The 14,890-nt window shown below is 40.3% G+C and overlaps 2 protein-coding genes across 4 annotated transcripts; one reads left to right on the top strand and one right to left on the bottom strand.

Annotated features, from left to right (window-relative positions):
- Window positions 1–217: 217 nt before the first annotated feature.
- Window positions 218–8,735, bottom strand: LOC115165714 (glucose-induced degradation protein 8-B homolog). Its single transcript, XM_029719015.1, has 5 exons — window positions 8,647–8,735; window positions 5,157–5,290; window positions 4,763–4,959; window positions 3,966–4,163; window positions 218–605 (listed from the first exon to the last, which is right to left on the bottom strand). Exons 2-5 carry the CDS (start codon window positions 5,281–5,283, stop codon window positions 432–434), a joined length of 696 nt encoding a protein of 231 aa, XP_029574875.1. The 5' UTR covers window positions 5,284–5,290; window positions 8,647–8,735; the 3' UTR covers window positions 218–431.
- A 657-nt stretch (window positions 8,736–9,392) lies between these two features.
- Window positions 9,393–14,824, top strand: LOC115165712 (dnaJ homolog subfamily C member 5). Of its 3 annotated transcripts, XM_029719011.1 has the most exons (6): window positions 9,393–9,516; window positions 10,645–10,696; window positions 10,878–11,015; window positions 11,173–11,386; window positions 12,161–12,332; window positions 12,564–14,824. In XM_029719011.1, the coding sequence occupies exons 3-6, from the start codon at window positions 10,900–10,902 to the stop codon at window positions 12,668–12,670; spliced, it is 609 nt and encodes a 202-aa protein (XP_029574871.1). In that variant the 5' UTR covers window positions 9,393–9,516; window positions 10,645–10,696; window positions 10,878–10,899; the 3' UTR covers window positions 12,671–14,824. The 3 variants fall into 3 exon arrangements, with proteins under 3 accessions (XP_029574871.1, XP_029574870.1, XP_029574872.1); XM_029719010.1 differs by lacking the exon at window positions 10,645–10,696; XM_029719012.1 differs by lacking the exon at window positions 10,645–10,696 and having other exon boundaries at window positions 12,161–12,353; window positions 12,564–12,655.
- Window positions 14,825–14,890: the final 66 nt, after the last annotated feature.

Raw genomic sequence — 14,890 nt, 5'->3', positions numbered from 1 at the left:
CCACATTTAGGGGGGCCAAAATTGTTGTCACAGGGGCACTGGCCTCCCCAGAACCGCTAGTGCGTGGCAACCCAGTGGCTTAAAAACAAATAAAACAACATGATACTCAGAACTCACCATGATACTCAAGTAAAAGTGAATAATACTTATTTTTCAGGTACTCAAATATAAACCAGCAATTTAAATTTGTCTTTCAAAATGACTATAAATGTGGGTACTCTGTTGAATGTTTATCATCATAGCAGTTGTCACTTTTTAAAATACAGCCATATACTGTTTGCACAATCAATTAAGTCCTCTCATATATGCAACATGAAAAATGTATTTATATTGGTATATATAATATGTTTTTATTACGTTATCATCCAGTCGTCGACTGCTTATAAATAGGAGAAAGGAAGTGTGGTAGTCCATGTCACTGCTCGTTCATTTCACTTGGGATCCTCAATAGTGCCTTTGCTGAGGTCTGTCATTTTGGGGTATTTGACTTTCTTCTGGTCCAGCTCGTTCTGAGCCCATAACAGCAGCTTGAGTAGCTTGGCCAGTTTGGGTGTTGACTCCCTGTTTTCATAGTCCAGCACAGCCTGGTTCACCTCACTCCACACCTGAAGAGCATTGAGAAAAGAAAGAAAGGTGTTTAAACTACAGGAATACAGAACACAGAACACCCCCAAAAAGAGACCCTTTTACTCATGCACATGAAGGCTCTTTCTTTACATTAGTAAAATATGTGTAGTAAGAGCTGACTCTTCAACATCATATTTGCAACTTATCTGTTTACAGTATCTTTACATTAACCTTGGATGTGGTGTGGCCAAAGCCACATTCCTGCTTCATGTGTGTTTGCAGCTATTAGCATACTGTAAATACCATAGTATATAGACAAACAAAATAAGGATCTAAACCATATTGCACATAATTAATACAATGATTCACAAATGTGTGGACATTTTAAAAGCATTTCATTTTCAATTTGGCTAACAAAAACGCTGTCTCCTGGAATGAAGATAATTAAGGTCATTCTTGCAGGGGCATGTGGCATCAGAGAGCCATTGTCTTTACACTATACCACTCAGAGGGGGGTATTTGGTGTACACGTGTCCCACACTACCTATGGAGGTGGCTTGGGAAAGAGCGATTTGAAGCTAGATCCATCTCTTTACCATACAAAAATACAGTGCCCTCTGTAATTATCGGGACAGCGTTTTCTTTTTGTTCCTTCTTCTTTAGGCTCAATACTTCAAAAGGTTGAATTAAAAATCAAACAATGACTATGAAGTGCAGACTGTCAGCTTTAATTTGAGCATATTTTCATCCATATCGGGTGAACCGTTTAGAAATTACAGCACTTGTTGTACATAGTCCCCACCATTTTAGGGGAGCAAAAGTATTGGGACAAATTCACTTATATGTGTATTAAAGTAGTAAAAAGCTTAGTATTTGGTCCCATATTCATAGCACACAATGACTACATCAAGCTTGTGACTCTTCAAACTTGTTGGATACATTTGCTGTTTGTTTTGGTTGTGTTTCAGATTATTTTGTGCCCAATAGAAATTAATGGGAAATAATGAATTGTGCATTTTGGAGTCACCTTTATTGTAAATAAGAATAGACTGTTTTGAAACACTTCTACATTAATGTGGATGCTACCATGATTACGGATAATCCTGAATGAATCAACAGCCTTGGTTTCTCAAATGACTGCCTCGCCTGGTTCACCAACTACTTCTCAGACAGAGTTCAGTGTGTCAAATCGGAGGGCCTATTGTCCGGACCTCTGGCAGTCTCTATGGGGGTGCCACAGGGTTCAATCCTCGGGCCGACTCTTTTCTCTGTATACATCAATAATGTCGCTCTTGCTGCTGGTGATTCTCTGATCCACCTCTACGCAGACGACACCATTCTGTATACTTCTGGCCCATCTTTGGACACTGTGTTAACTAACCTCCAGACGAGCTTCAATGCCATACAAGTCTCCTTCTGTGGCCTCCTACTGCTCTTAAATGCAAGTAAAGCTAAATGCATGCTCTTCAACCGATCGCTGCCCACACCTGCCCGCCCATCCAGCATCACTACTCTGGACGGTTCTGACTTAGAATATGTGGATAACTCCAAATACCTGGGTGTCTGGCTAGACTGTAAACTCTCCTTCCAGACTCACATTAAGCATCTCCAATCCAAAATGAAATCTAGAATCGGCTTCCTATTTCGCAAAACAAAGCATACTTCACTGATGCTGCCAAACATACCCTCGTAAAATTGACTATCCTACCAATCCTTGACTTTGGCGATGTCATTTACAAAATAGCCTCCAACGCTCTACTCAGCAAATTGGATGCAGTCCATCACAGTGCCATCCGTTTTGTCACCAAAGCCCCATATACTACCCACCACTGCAACCTATATGCTCTTGTTGGCTGGCCCTCGCTTCATATTCGTCGCAAAGCCAACTGGCTCCAGGTCATCTATAAGTCTTTGCTAGGTAAAGCCCCGTCTTATCTCAGCTCACTGGTCACCATAGCAGCACCCACCCGTAGCACACGCTCCAGCAGGATTATTTCACTGGTTACCCCCAAAGCCAATTACCCCTTCGGCCGCCTTTCCTTCCAGTTCTCTGCTGCCAATGACTGGAACGAACAGCAAAAATCATTGAAGCTGGAGACTCATATCTCCCTCACTAGCTTTAAGCACCAGCTGTCAGAGCAGCTCACAGATCACTGCACCTGTACATAGCTCATCTGTAAATAGCCCATCCAACTACCTCATCCCCATACTGTTATTTATTTTGCTCCTTTGCACCCCAGTATCTCTACTTGCACACTCATCTTCTGCACATCTATCACTCCAGTGTTTAATTGCTATATTGTAATTATTTCGCAACTATGGCCTATTTATTGCCTTACCTCCATTGTCCTGCCTCATTTGCACACATTTTATATAGACTTTTTCTATTATATTATTGACTGTATGTTTGTTTATTCCATGTGTAACTCTGTGTTGTTGTTTGTGTCGCACTGCTTTGCTTTATCTTGGCCAGGTCGCAGTTGTAAATGAGAACTTGTTCTCAACTAGCCTACCTGGTTAAATAAAGGTGAGAAAAAATTTAAAATAAATCATGAATAATGACGAGTGAGAGAAAGTTAGACGCACAAATATCATACCCCCCCAAAAAATAGAAACATATTCTATTCTTATTACAATAAAAGTGACTCCAAAATGCACAATACATTATTATTTACCATTTATTTCTATTGGACACAAAACAAACAGCAAATGGATCCACCAAATTTCAGTCACAAGCTTGATGTAGTCATTGTGTGCTATGAATATGGGACCAAACACTTAACTTTTTATTACTTTAATACACATAAGTGAATTTGTCCCAATAGTTTTGCTCCCCTAAAATGAGGGGGACTATGTACAACAAGTGCTGTAATTTCTAAACGGTTCACCCGATATGGATGAAAATACACTCAAAATTAAGCTGATAGTCTACACTTTAATCTCATAGTCATTGTTTGATTTTTGTAGTAGAGCCAAAAGAAGAAAAAATGCTTCACTGTCCTAATAATTACGGAGGGCACTGTATATGTTGTGGATCTAGTATGCGTTGTCAAGCTAGTGTAGTGTAAAGAGGCTATAATTAAGCAATAAGGCACGAAGGGGCATGGTATATGGCCAATATACCATGGCTAAGGGCTGTTCTTATGCAAGCCACAACGCCGAGTGCCCGGATACAGCCCTTAGTCGTGGTATATCGGTCATATACCACAAACCCCTGAGGTGCCTTATTGCTATTATAAACTGGTTACCAACGTAATTAGAAATGTTTTGTCATGCCAGTGGTATACAGTCTCATATACCACAGCTGTCAGCCAATCAGCATTCAGGGCTAGAACCACCCAGTTTATAATAGCCTAATAAACAATTATACAGATGATAGGCCACACACACAGACACACCTTCTGTCTCTGCATCATGTTAAGCAGGTCTCCAAAGGGCGACTCTTCTGGGTTGTCGAAGGCAAGAAGAGCCAGCGTCCTCTCCATCTCTGTCAGGCACTCACGGCTCTCCTCCCCCTGCTCTGCCAGCTGTGTCTGGGCAAACTCCAACGCAGACTCTGTCTCCTGCAGCCTGATTAACTCAATCAAGTGCTGTTGCTACAAAGAGGGGAAGGAGGAAAGAAATGGAGAGGGACTTTTTATGTTGACTGAGAACACATTGTCATTTACAGCAATGGCCTGGGGAATAGTTACAGGGGAGAGGAGGGGGGATGAATGAGCCAATTGGAAGCTGGGGATGATTAGGTGGTATGAAGGCCAGATTGGGAATTTAGCCAGGACACCAGGGTTAACACCCCTACTCTTACAATAAGTGCCATGTGATCTTTAGTGACCACAGATTCAGGACACCTGTTTAACGTCCCATATGAAAGACGGCACCCTACACAGGGTAATGTCCCCAATCACTGCCCTGGGGCATTGGGATATTTTTTTAGACCAGAGGAAAGAGTGCCTCCTACTGGCCTTCCAACACCACTTCCAGCAGCATCTGGTCTCCCATCCAGGGACTGACCAGGACCAACCCTGCTTAGCTTCAGAAAAAAGCCAGCGGTTAGATGCAGGGTGGTATGCCGCTGGCAAAGGAATTAAATATACGTTTTATCAAGTGTTTTGGTGTGGGCAATGGACATCCACAATAGATGTTGTTGTCTTGGACAAACTCTGACCCTAAATCAGTCCCCTGAGGGCATCCTTACCTGCAGGTGAAAGTACAGGTAGCGCTTGGTGTCAAGCAGCTCTGGGTGTAAGCTGTTGATGAGTGCGATGGCCTCCTGTATCTGTCCCTTCAGGATCAGCTCTCTAATCTTTATCCTCTCATCCAGAGAGTCCAGGTCCACACTGGGCTCGATCCCAGACTCCATCCGAAACTTCTCGGCTGCCTCTTTAAACCCCTCTGCACAAACACAAACAAGAGTGAGACCATCAAAATCACAAGAAAAATCAACCGGATAGATCAAGGAAAAATGTAGGGTTCTGCTTCTGTAAGTAGAGACAAGCTGAAGATTCAGAACGGTTAACTGGGATAGAGAGCGGCTCAGATTGGAGGTTGTTTTAGCAGCAACTGACACAAAAGTGTGAATCGTGGAATACCTGTCACAAGGTAATTCATAATGAGCCGGTTCATGTCCGCCCTCTGTATGTGTACATTGTTCAGTTTGTCCATCCATTCATCTTTAGTAATATCTTCTGACTTTTCCGCGTAATTCATCATTGACATTGAGATCCTGCGAAGTTTGAATAAAGAAAAGTGTTAGCTAGCAAGTAGTAATTGCACCGATATGTCAAGAGTGACTGTGGTCAAGAGTGACTGTGGTCAAGAGTGACTGTGGTCGAGACCGACTGTGGTCGAGACCGACTGTGGTCGAGACCGACTGTGGTCGAGACCGACTGTGGTCGAGACCGACTGTGGTCGAGACCGAGGTAAATTTGGTTTTATATTCACACATTCAGACATTCATCACACAATCGCTAAAAGCCATTTACAAATGTAAAAATCAATAACTAATTAACCATGTCACAGAATCATCAAACTAGATATGATTTATTCTATAAATGTCTAGCATACATTTACAACCTTTGTTTTGAGTAAAAATTCCAGTTGACTTGATAGAAATACATAAAATCTGTCAAATTCCATTTTAAACTGTATAAATCAATAACTAATTCACAGTTTGTCACATCAAACTATGTATGATTTATTCTATAAATGTATACTTTACAACTTTTGTTTTAGAGAAAAATTCTAGTTTTGATTTGATAGAGGGCATGTAGTCTGTCTAGAGGGCGTGTGGTCAAAGTTCTAACAAGTCTGTTATACCCTATTAGAAATTCTGCATCTTCAGTCATATTAAATTAAATTACAGGAAAAAACTACAGGATGAAGGAGTCAGTTCTGACTAACAAAGAAGACAGGTGGATGGATCGGTCTCAACATAGACTTTGATCTGAAGCCATTCTTGTGATTATTGTGATTTTGCCATTGTAATTGTTTGTTAGATACATTTTAGACTACAAATGCTATGATCGTATGCTATCCATTTGTTTGTCTTTTTGTATGTTCTTTGTATGCCATTTTTTTAAATATTTGAGTTAACCAATGATATTAGGCCACACTTGGCCATGATTACAAACACCTGTGTGTCTCTTGACACTATATAAATGACTCATCTCGCAGTGTTTGTGATGATACCCTGATGAAGACAGCTTCGCTGTCGAAACGTTGGTTATTACATTTTTGCATCTGAGCTCTTAGAGTGTGCGGCTTTCCTTTATTTTCTAGTTTTCTACTCCGCTAGCCAGCACCTCGCCTTTATAGGTGTGCGTTTCTTTTTTCTGGATGGATCAAGACAACCAAGAGGATCAACATAGTTTTCCTTATCTCCACTGTGGAATGTCTTAAGAGTGAACCATAACATACACTACCGTTCAAAAGTTTGGGTCACTTAGAAATTTCCTTGTTTTTGAAAAGCACATTTTTTGTCCATTAAAATAACATCAAATTGATCAGAAATACAGTGTAGACATTGTTAATGTTGTAAATGACTATTGTAGCTGGAAATGGCAGATTTGTAATGGAATATCTACATAGGCGTTCAGAGGCCCATTATCAGCAACCATCACTCCTGTGTTCCAATGGCATGTTGTGTTAGCTAATCCAAGTTTATCATTTTAAAAGGCTAATTGTCATTAGAAACCCTTTTGTAATTATGTTAGCACAGCTGAAAACTTTTGTTCTGATTAAAGAAGCAATAAAACTGGCCTTCTTTAGACTAGTTGAATATTGGGAGCATCAGCATTTGTGGGTTCTATTACAGGCTCAAAATGTCTAGAAACAAAGTACTTTCTTTTGAAACTCGTCAGTCTATTCTTGTTCTGAGAAATGAAGGCTATTCCATGCGAGAAATTGTCAAGAACCTGAATATCTCGTACAGCGCTGTGTACTTCTCCCTTCACAGAACAGTGCAAACTGTCTCTAACCAGAATAGAAAGAGGAGTGGGAGGCCCAGGTGCACGACTGAGCAAGAGAACAAGTACATTTGACTGTCTAGTTTGAGAAACAGACGCCTCACAAGTCCTCAACTGGCAGTTTCATTAATTAATTCAACGACAATAGTGAAGAGGCACTCCAGGATGCTGGCCTTCAAGGCAGAGTTGAAAAGAAAAAGCCATATCTCAGACTGGCCAATAAAAAGAAAAGATGGCTTTTTCTTTGCAACTCTGCCTAGCATCCAGGAGTCGCCTCTTCCCTGTTGACGTTGAGACTGGTGTTTTGCGGGTAGTATTTAATGAAGCTGCCAGTCGAGTGACCCCAAACATTTGAACAGTAGTGTATGTTACGGTTCACTCTTAGTTATCCCCATCTCCATTGTGGAATGTCCATGTTGATCCTCTTGGTTGTCTTGATCCATCCACCTGTCTTCTTTGTTAGTCAGAACTGACTCCTTCATCCTGTAGTTTTTTCCTGTAATCTAATTTAATATGACTGAAGATGCAGAATTTCTAATAGGGTATAACAGACTCGTTAGAACTTTGAACACACGCCCTCTAGACGTACTACATGTCCTCTATCAAATCAAAACTGGAAATTTACTCAAAACCAAGTTCTTAAAAAGTATGCTAGACATTTATAGAATAAATCATACATAGTTTGATGTTTCTTTGACAAATGGTGAATTAGTTATTGATTTATACAGTTTTAAATATAATTTTATAGATTTTATGTATTTATATCAAATCAAAACTGGAATTTCTCCTCAAAACAAAGGTTGTAAAAGTATGCTAGACATTTATAGAAAATATCATACTTAGCTTGATGATTCTGTCATAATCAGTGAAAACGTTATTGATTTATATAGCTTTAAACGGCATTTTATAGATGTTAATGTATTTCTGTCAAATCAAAACTGGAATGTTTATTCAAAGCAAAGGTTGTAAAAGTATACTAGACATTTATAGGAAAAAATCATACCTAGTTTGATGATTCTGTGACAAACAGTGAATTACTTATTGATTTACACTTCTTTAAATGACATTTTATAGATTTTATGTATTTCTATCAAATCAAAACTGGAATTTTTCAACGACAGTAAAAGGTTGTAAAAGTGTGCTATACATTTATAGAATAAATCATACCTAGTTTGATGTTTCTGTGACAAACGGTGAATTAGTTATTGATTTTTACATTTGTAAAAGGCTTATGATGAATGTCCGAATATAAAACCAACTTTACCTCGGCGTGGTGTTTGAAGAACAAAACAACGCTTGCTATGTAGCTAACTAAATCCTTTAATTTCGAAAGGTTAGCTGGCTATTTAACAATGATATCATATCTACCATCTATGCGAGGAACAGAGCGAATATTCTGGTCTTACACACCAAACCATTTAGTCTGAAATTAGCTCGCTAACTATCGTTATTTGTTGTGTTGATACTAGCTAGATGGCTAGCTAACGTTAGCTTGTTGGTACATCACCCACCAACGTGTAATTGTAACATGCGCGAAGAGTACAATACACTACATAATACTATATTTTATCGCTATCAAATATAGTAGTCAGCTTTATTGTTCAATTAAAAATACCTGTAACAATCGGCTACGGATGTGTAGTTGCTTCAAGCTCTCTCGCGTGAATCACGACAACCGAACGTGATTTGGGGAAACATAACTACGATTGGCCAGTGGAATGATGTCATGGTTACCAAGGAACAGTAGCAGTGATGGGGTCTGTTCAGAACGGTTCAACGTTGCAAAACCTTTCAGATAGAAATGTATTTTGTGGAACAGATATTTTATGTCTTGTAGAATTGGGCTGCAAGGTTCTAAACGTTTCACCTCATTGTATATACCTTGGTGTAATTCGAAAGTCTGTTCTGTGGAATTAACGCAATGTGAAAATGAAGTAAAGCAAAGACAGGTATTACTTCTTAGGGTGCCCTGACGAAAAAAGATTGCAGTCAGATGTATATAACAGCAGTTAGAGTACAGTATATCTGCCGTTATTCTGCAATTACTGCATCCAAAATACCACAGTCGACTACAGTTGCTGCACTTTCAAAACTTCAATTTTCTTTGTAAGGATAGGCATACTAGGGTTTTCTCTGAGGGGGTATCTGGTTGAGAATCACCTAAGCCTATTTTACTGTATTACATCTCTTCAAAATTCATTCAAAAGCAAATTACTTCATCACGTTGTAGCTATGTTTATTTGTTTTTAGTAAACATTAGTTTATAATGCAGTAATAAGGCTGAGGGGCATCCCAATCAATGAGCGTGCAGCGCGCAGGTCGATTATGGGGGTGGTCGGGGGGCGGGGCCAATATACTGCTGCAGCTGTCCATGGTTGGGTTTGGTGGGTACGCGCGGTTCTCTGGGATGCAACCATAATCAGACACCGTTATTATATCTCTCTGGATCATTCCCTATACAGCGCACCAAAGCCGACTTCAAGAGGTAAGCATTGATGTGGATTGTTTATTTTTTAAACCTATTCTCCCCTTGCCCTTGAAAATGACTGCTGATTTGAGCGAGTCCTGTCTTGCATTTAGAGAAGGCCAGCAACAAACCAACATGGATGCTGCGCAGTGCAGCTGCTGATGCAGCTACATAGATTAATCGCTCCAAGCATCGCATTTAGGCTACAGATTCAAAAATAATCCTGAATATTTATCATAATATTCTAGTTGTCCTTATAGCAAACGGACATTCCATGAATGATGATTATGTATTCCATTTATTTGAACAGCGTTATAGTGTACGGATTATAGCAGCCTCAGAGTTTACGGGTTTTGACATTTTGCAAAAGTCGATTTTTGTGACAATTTGTTGTTTGGTCAGTCATTTGTGTCATGGCCTAAAAATGTTAGTAGTTTGTCTGGAGGTTGAAGAAAGGGTATTTTACGGCTAGTGCGCCATCTCAATAAATCTAGCATATCTATGGTCAGCTGCTTCCTTGGAAGTCAATAACGATTCTCCTCCCCAGGACCACATCACATAAAGTCTCACCATTTACACTAATTACTTGAAATGTAGGATCCAATTAAGTACATTATTTGAGTTTGTATTTTTTTATTCAGGGACAGGCCGATGAGGGAAAATGCTCAAAATTAAGCATTTTGGCCTTACCATCACTGCAGAAGGTCCTTGACGTTTTCTGAATGCTGTAGGCCCTTGTGCAGTCTGAAGCTGTAGCATCTTGATGTTTGTGATTTGTCATTAACTTCTTACAGATTTCCTATCAACAATCCAAACAATTGACAGTGAGAGAGTTGACAGAGTAGCTACTTTGAAAAGAGACCTGGAAGGGTACACATTGCAATTAATATCAGTGATTTGTGTGAGACCTCAGTTCTCAATTAGACACTGAGGGACTGAGAATGACAACACTCATATCTCATGTAAGTGAATTTGTTATTGATTTAGTAATAGCTACAGGATCCTGGCATTTGTAGGCCTATTCTAAGTAGAAACCCAATAGATATACAGTAAGAATATGTGACTAGGTTATCAGATCTGCTGTCGAAAGGGAGAGGGCATCTAGGTTCACAGCGAGATGATTTACTCTACTCTTTCCTCTTACAGGGTAGGAACCCTCTGAGAGTGCACCATTTTGGAGTGGCGGTAGGGATATAAGGTGTGCAATAGATCCCTGGAGGGTGGGAGTATTTAGTGAATTTGGGGCAGAACCACATATTTGTGAGAATAAAAAATACACTGCTTCAGTCAACACACAAGGTGCTATAGGCTGAATAATAGTGTAATGATGACTCATTGGTAAATAAACATGTGCAATTCTTCCTTTTCTCTGTGTTCAGATTGTGAAGGACGTGAGGCATCATGGCAGCACAAGAACAGGCGAGGCAGCGCTCACTCTCCACCTCTGGTGAATCACTCTACATTGTGCTTGGCATTGACAAGCTAGCCACTCCCGACGATATCAAGAAATCCTACAGGTCAGTCAGAGAGGCGCAGCCACTTACTGTAGCAGTTATACTAATACTCATCAATAAAAATATAGCCACATTATTTTCTAGAGTTGTGCCACATATAAATATAGTCTTATGTTTTATTAATTGGTACTATCTGATTCTCACTCTTATGTGTTCTTAGAAAACTTGCATTGAAATTCCACCCTGATAAGAACCCAGATAACCCGGAAGCTTCTGACAAGTTTAAGGAGATCAACAATGCCCATGCCATTCTGAACGACCCCACCAAGCGGAACATCTATGACAAGTACGGCTCCCTGGGACTGTATGTGGCTGAGCAGTTTGGCGAGGAGAACGTGAACACCTACTTTGTCCTGTCCAGCTGGTGGGCTAAGGTGAGACTGCGAGGTGCCATAGGGAGGTGGGGGGGTCGACATGTAGAATTGACTTTGTGTTAAAGATTAAATGGCATATTTTATAACACAAACCCTGTAAAAACAAAACAAAGCCTCTCTAACACAAAACCCAAACCGGCTGCGCGCGTGCGCCATCGTGCGCTATCGTGCATACATTTATTTTGTCCCCCTACACCAAACGCGATCACGACACGCAGGTTAAAATATCAAAACAAATTCTGAACCAATGACATTAATTTGGAGACAGGTCGAAAAGCATTCAACATGTATGGCAATTTAGCTAGTTAGCTTGCACTTGCAAGCTAATTTGGCCTATTTTGCTAGCTTGCTGTTGCTAGCTAATTTGTCCTGCGATATAAACATTGAGTTATTTTACCTGAAATGCACAAGGTCCTCTACTCCGACAATTCATCCACACATATAACTGTCAACCGAATCGTTTCTAGTCGTGCAATAGTCAGGCTCCTGGCCCAGCAGTGTGGGTGCAATAATTGAATAACATGGATTTCTAAATTTATTTTGCAACATGTCCGGTCTGGTCAGCATGTAACACCGTTTTCCTTGATTGTTATTGTTTTATCTTCTTGCCACACTCTCTTGATCACTCTTACACCTCTCTCTCACTCACTCTCTCTCACACACACACACACACACACACACACACACACACACACACACACACACACACACACACACACACACACACACACACACACACACATACACACACACTGCCTTGTTTTCTCTCTGCAGGCCTTGTTTGTGTTCTGTGGCCTGGCCACTGGCTGCTACTTCTGCTGTTGCCTGTGTTGCTGCTGTAACTGCTGCTGTGGGAAGTGTAAACCGCGGCCTCCAGAGGGCCAGGAGCCTGACTTCTATGTGTCCCCTGAGGACCTGGAGGCCCAGATGCAGTCTGATGAGAGAGGTGAGATCGACTGCTTATTGTGTAAGAAACATGTTTCTGCATGAACACAAATCACTTCATCACTGACCATTGACTTGTTTCAATTGCATGGTCATTTACTATGGAGTGCCATCATTACTGACCATTTATATCTTGTGTGTGTGTGTGTGTGTGTGTGTGTGTGTGTGTGTGTGTGTGTGTGTGTGTGTGTGTGTGTGTGTGTGTGTGTGTGTGTGTGTCGCTCTCTGACAGAGGCTGGGGGTGAAGCAATCTTGGTGCAGCCATCAGCGACAGAGACCACCCAGTTGACGTCAGATGGTCACCATTCTACCTATCAGACCGACATGGGCTTCAACTAAACCCCACCCCTGTCCTGGCCTGTGGCCCTGCCTGCTACCCTGCTCCAACTTAAAAGGATGAACGAGAAGGGCAATCTGTTTAAACTTCACTAAGAGAGCCATGTCCTGGAGAGGAGATGGAGGAGTGAGCGTGGCCCACATACAGAACTCTTTAAGATACACCTCCCCTTTCCACCCGCTCCAGAGTGGTCCACTCCCGCCTCAATGTAGGAAGAAAGAGAAAGAAAATGTTTGCTTCCCTGCCGTTTGTTCTTTCATATTCTTTAGCCTTTGACCTCACAATCCTCCAACCCCACAGTCCCCTATCCATATTTCATGTCATTGTGTAGCATGCACTGTTTTGAGAGAAATAAATAATTGTCTTCATTTTTTTTTATTCATACTGTTGGTGCACATGTGAGTGTGATTCATTTGGGGCACAGTTTACTTTATGTTTTTGCTCACTGATAAGAGAGGTTCGGCTCAGGGAGGTTGTGGATAGTGAGGTGTTTCTGTTCATTGTCTTTGCTGCATGCCTTCATCATTGAACATTCAAAATAGAGCTACACAATTCTCAGTTTAGAATTGCCATCAGCTGATGCCAGTTATAAACACATAGCCCCTTTCCTTTAGCCACTTAAACCCATAGATTTGGACTCCTGTTTACCTGTGTTTGTGCCCTTCCCATTGCATTGTGGTTATATTGTGCTGAGATCTGTGCATGTAGAAGGGTGGAAAGGGAGGGCAGGGCACACAAGCTGCATTTTATGACAGCAATATCATGAAATACTGATGGTGACATCATTGCTTTCTTAACATTTGGTGGGTCTTGAATTTAATTGGCTTGGTTTGGTCTGTTCTTGTGTGAAGGAAGCATTGCTTTGTCCTGCCCCTAAAATCCGAACTGAATGCTTGTAATCTTGCCCCTGACTTCCCTGCATCGAAGAACTGACTAACACCAGAAGATAAATATCATACATAGGTTTGTTAACATATATAGTCATGTATATTTTGTTTAGTTTTACTTGCCACTGTGCCACCCACAGTCCCGTTGGATTTTTGGGATGTGACCCAGACATCTCTGAGCAACACTTCTCTGCACATTTGACTGGTTCTCAATATCCAGTTATTTTATGTTTTACCTGTGCTTAATTTTCTTGTGGTTCCGAGTGTTACCCCACACTGTCTAAGCCAAGGACCATGACCTGATCCAATTTAGAGGGGGACATATTTTCATTCCAAGCACTGTTCATTTATGTTTAGCTGTGATGAAAAAGAGTACTGTATGGGTGTAGGGAAAAGTTGGGAGCATTTGAAGAATATTATCATCTTTTTTTTTATAATTCTGTTGAAGGGAATTCAGAAGTGTTGTAATTGTCCAATGCTGTGTTAATTTCTTTTTACCATCATTGAATTTTGAGTGTCAATATTGGTACTTTCTTAGGTCATAAGTAATTGCATCAGTGGGCTAGCACTACCACAGGCAGCTCTTATCCTATAACCAGAATAGATTTATGTTTTTAATATAAATATATACAACTAAATATATGTAAAGTGTAACTAATGCATAACCTGCCATTATCTTCATTTGTTTGTTTCATTAATGCCAATTATGTTTCAATGGTTTACAATGGATGTCTGAGCTCCTCTCGTCTGCCCTCTGCTTTTGATGATATGGTTGTTTGACATGTGTGGTCCTTTTACAGTGTTTGCTGTGCCCTCCTCAGAAACCACCCCATAGATATACCTACCTGTTATCGCTTCTTCATTGAGATGTTGGAAAATGCTAATTGTTAAATGAGTTGAATGCAATGTGTGTTCAAAAAACTACTGGACCAATGATCAGGAAATGGTTCCATAAAAATGTATTGATACAGACGACATAGTATATAGTATAATGATAGTGATATAGTAATTTTATGAAATTGATTTTATTTAAGTTAACTTATTTTGTCATGTTTTGATGATGAACAGCTATAGTTATAAATGGTATGTTTTTTTATGTGGCCATTAAATTTTGCAACGCATGGTTTAATGGTTAAGGTCTGTTGTACATACACTTAAATATTACGTATAAATCTGGACCTTTATGTTGTAGCATGGTAATGTGTGTGTGAAAGAAAACAAAGTGGGTCATTGATCTGCTGTTGTTAAATAAATGTTCCTGAACATTTACTGTTGTTTTCTTTATCATTTCAATTCTCATGCTTCTATAGTATGCTGCAAATATAATATTCTCGT

Source organism: Salmo trutta, chromosome 28, assembly GCF_901001165.1.
Source record: "Salmo trutta chromosome 28, fSalTru1.1, whole genome shotgun sequence".
Lineage (NCBI taxonomy): Eukaryota > Metazoa > Chordata > Actinopteri > Salmoniformes > Salmonidae > Salmo > Salmo trutta.
Note: the sequence above shows the minus strand (reverse complement) of the source record. Positions and strands in the feature narration are given on the sequence as shown.

What these genes read in the sequence shown, in the direction of transcription:
- LOC115165714 (XM_029719015.1), bottom strand. Translation starts at nt 5,283, where the DNA reads ATGTCAATGATGAATTACGCGGAAAAGTCAGAAGATATTACTAAAGAT. An exon ending in TATGAATTACCTTGTGACAG is followed by an intron (nt 4,960 to 5,156) that starts GTATTCCACGAT and finishes GTGTTTGTGCAG; the next exon opens with AGGGGTTTAAAGAGGCAGCC. An exon ending in ACATGATGCAGAGACAGAAG is followed by an intron (nt 606 to 3,965) that starts GTGTGTCTGTGT and finishes AATGCTCTTCAG; the next exon opens with GTGTGGAGTGAGGTGAACCA.
- LOC115165712 (XM_029719010.1), top strand. Translation starts at nt 10,900, where the DNA reads ATGGCAGCACAAGAACAGGCGAGGCAGCGCTCACTCTCCACCTCTGGT. An exon ending in GATATCAAGAAATCCTACAG is followed by an intron (nt 11,016 to 11,172) that starts GTCAGTCAGAGA and finishes ATGTGTTCTTAG; the next exon opens with AAAACTTGCATTGAAATTCC. An exon ending in TGTCCAGCTGGTGGGCTAAG is followed by an intron (nt 11,387 to 12,160) that starts GTGAGACTGCGA and finishes TTCTCTCTGCAG; the next exon opens with GCCTTGTTTGTGTTCTGTGG.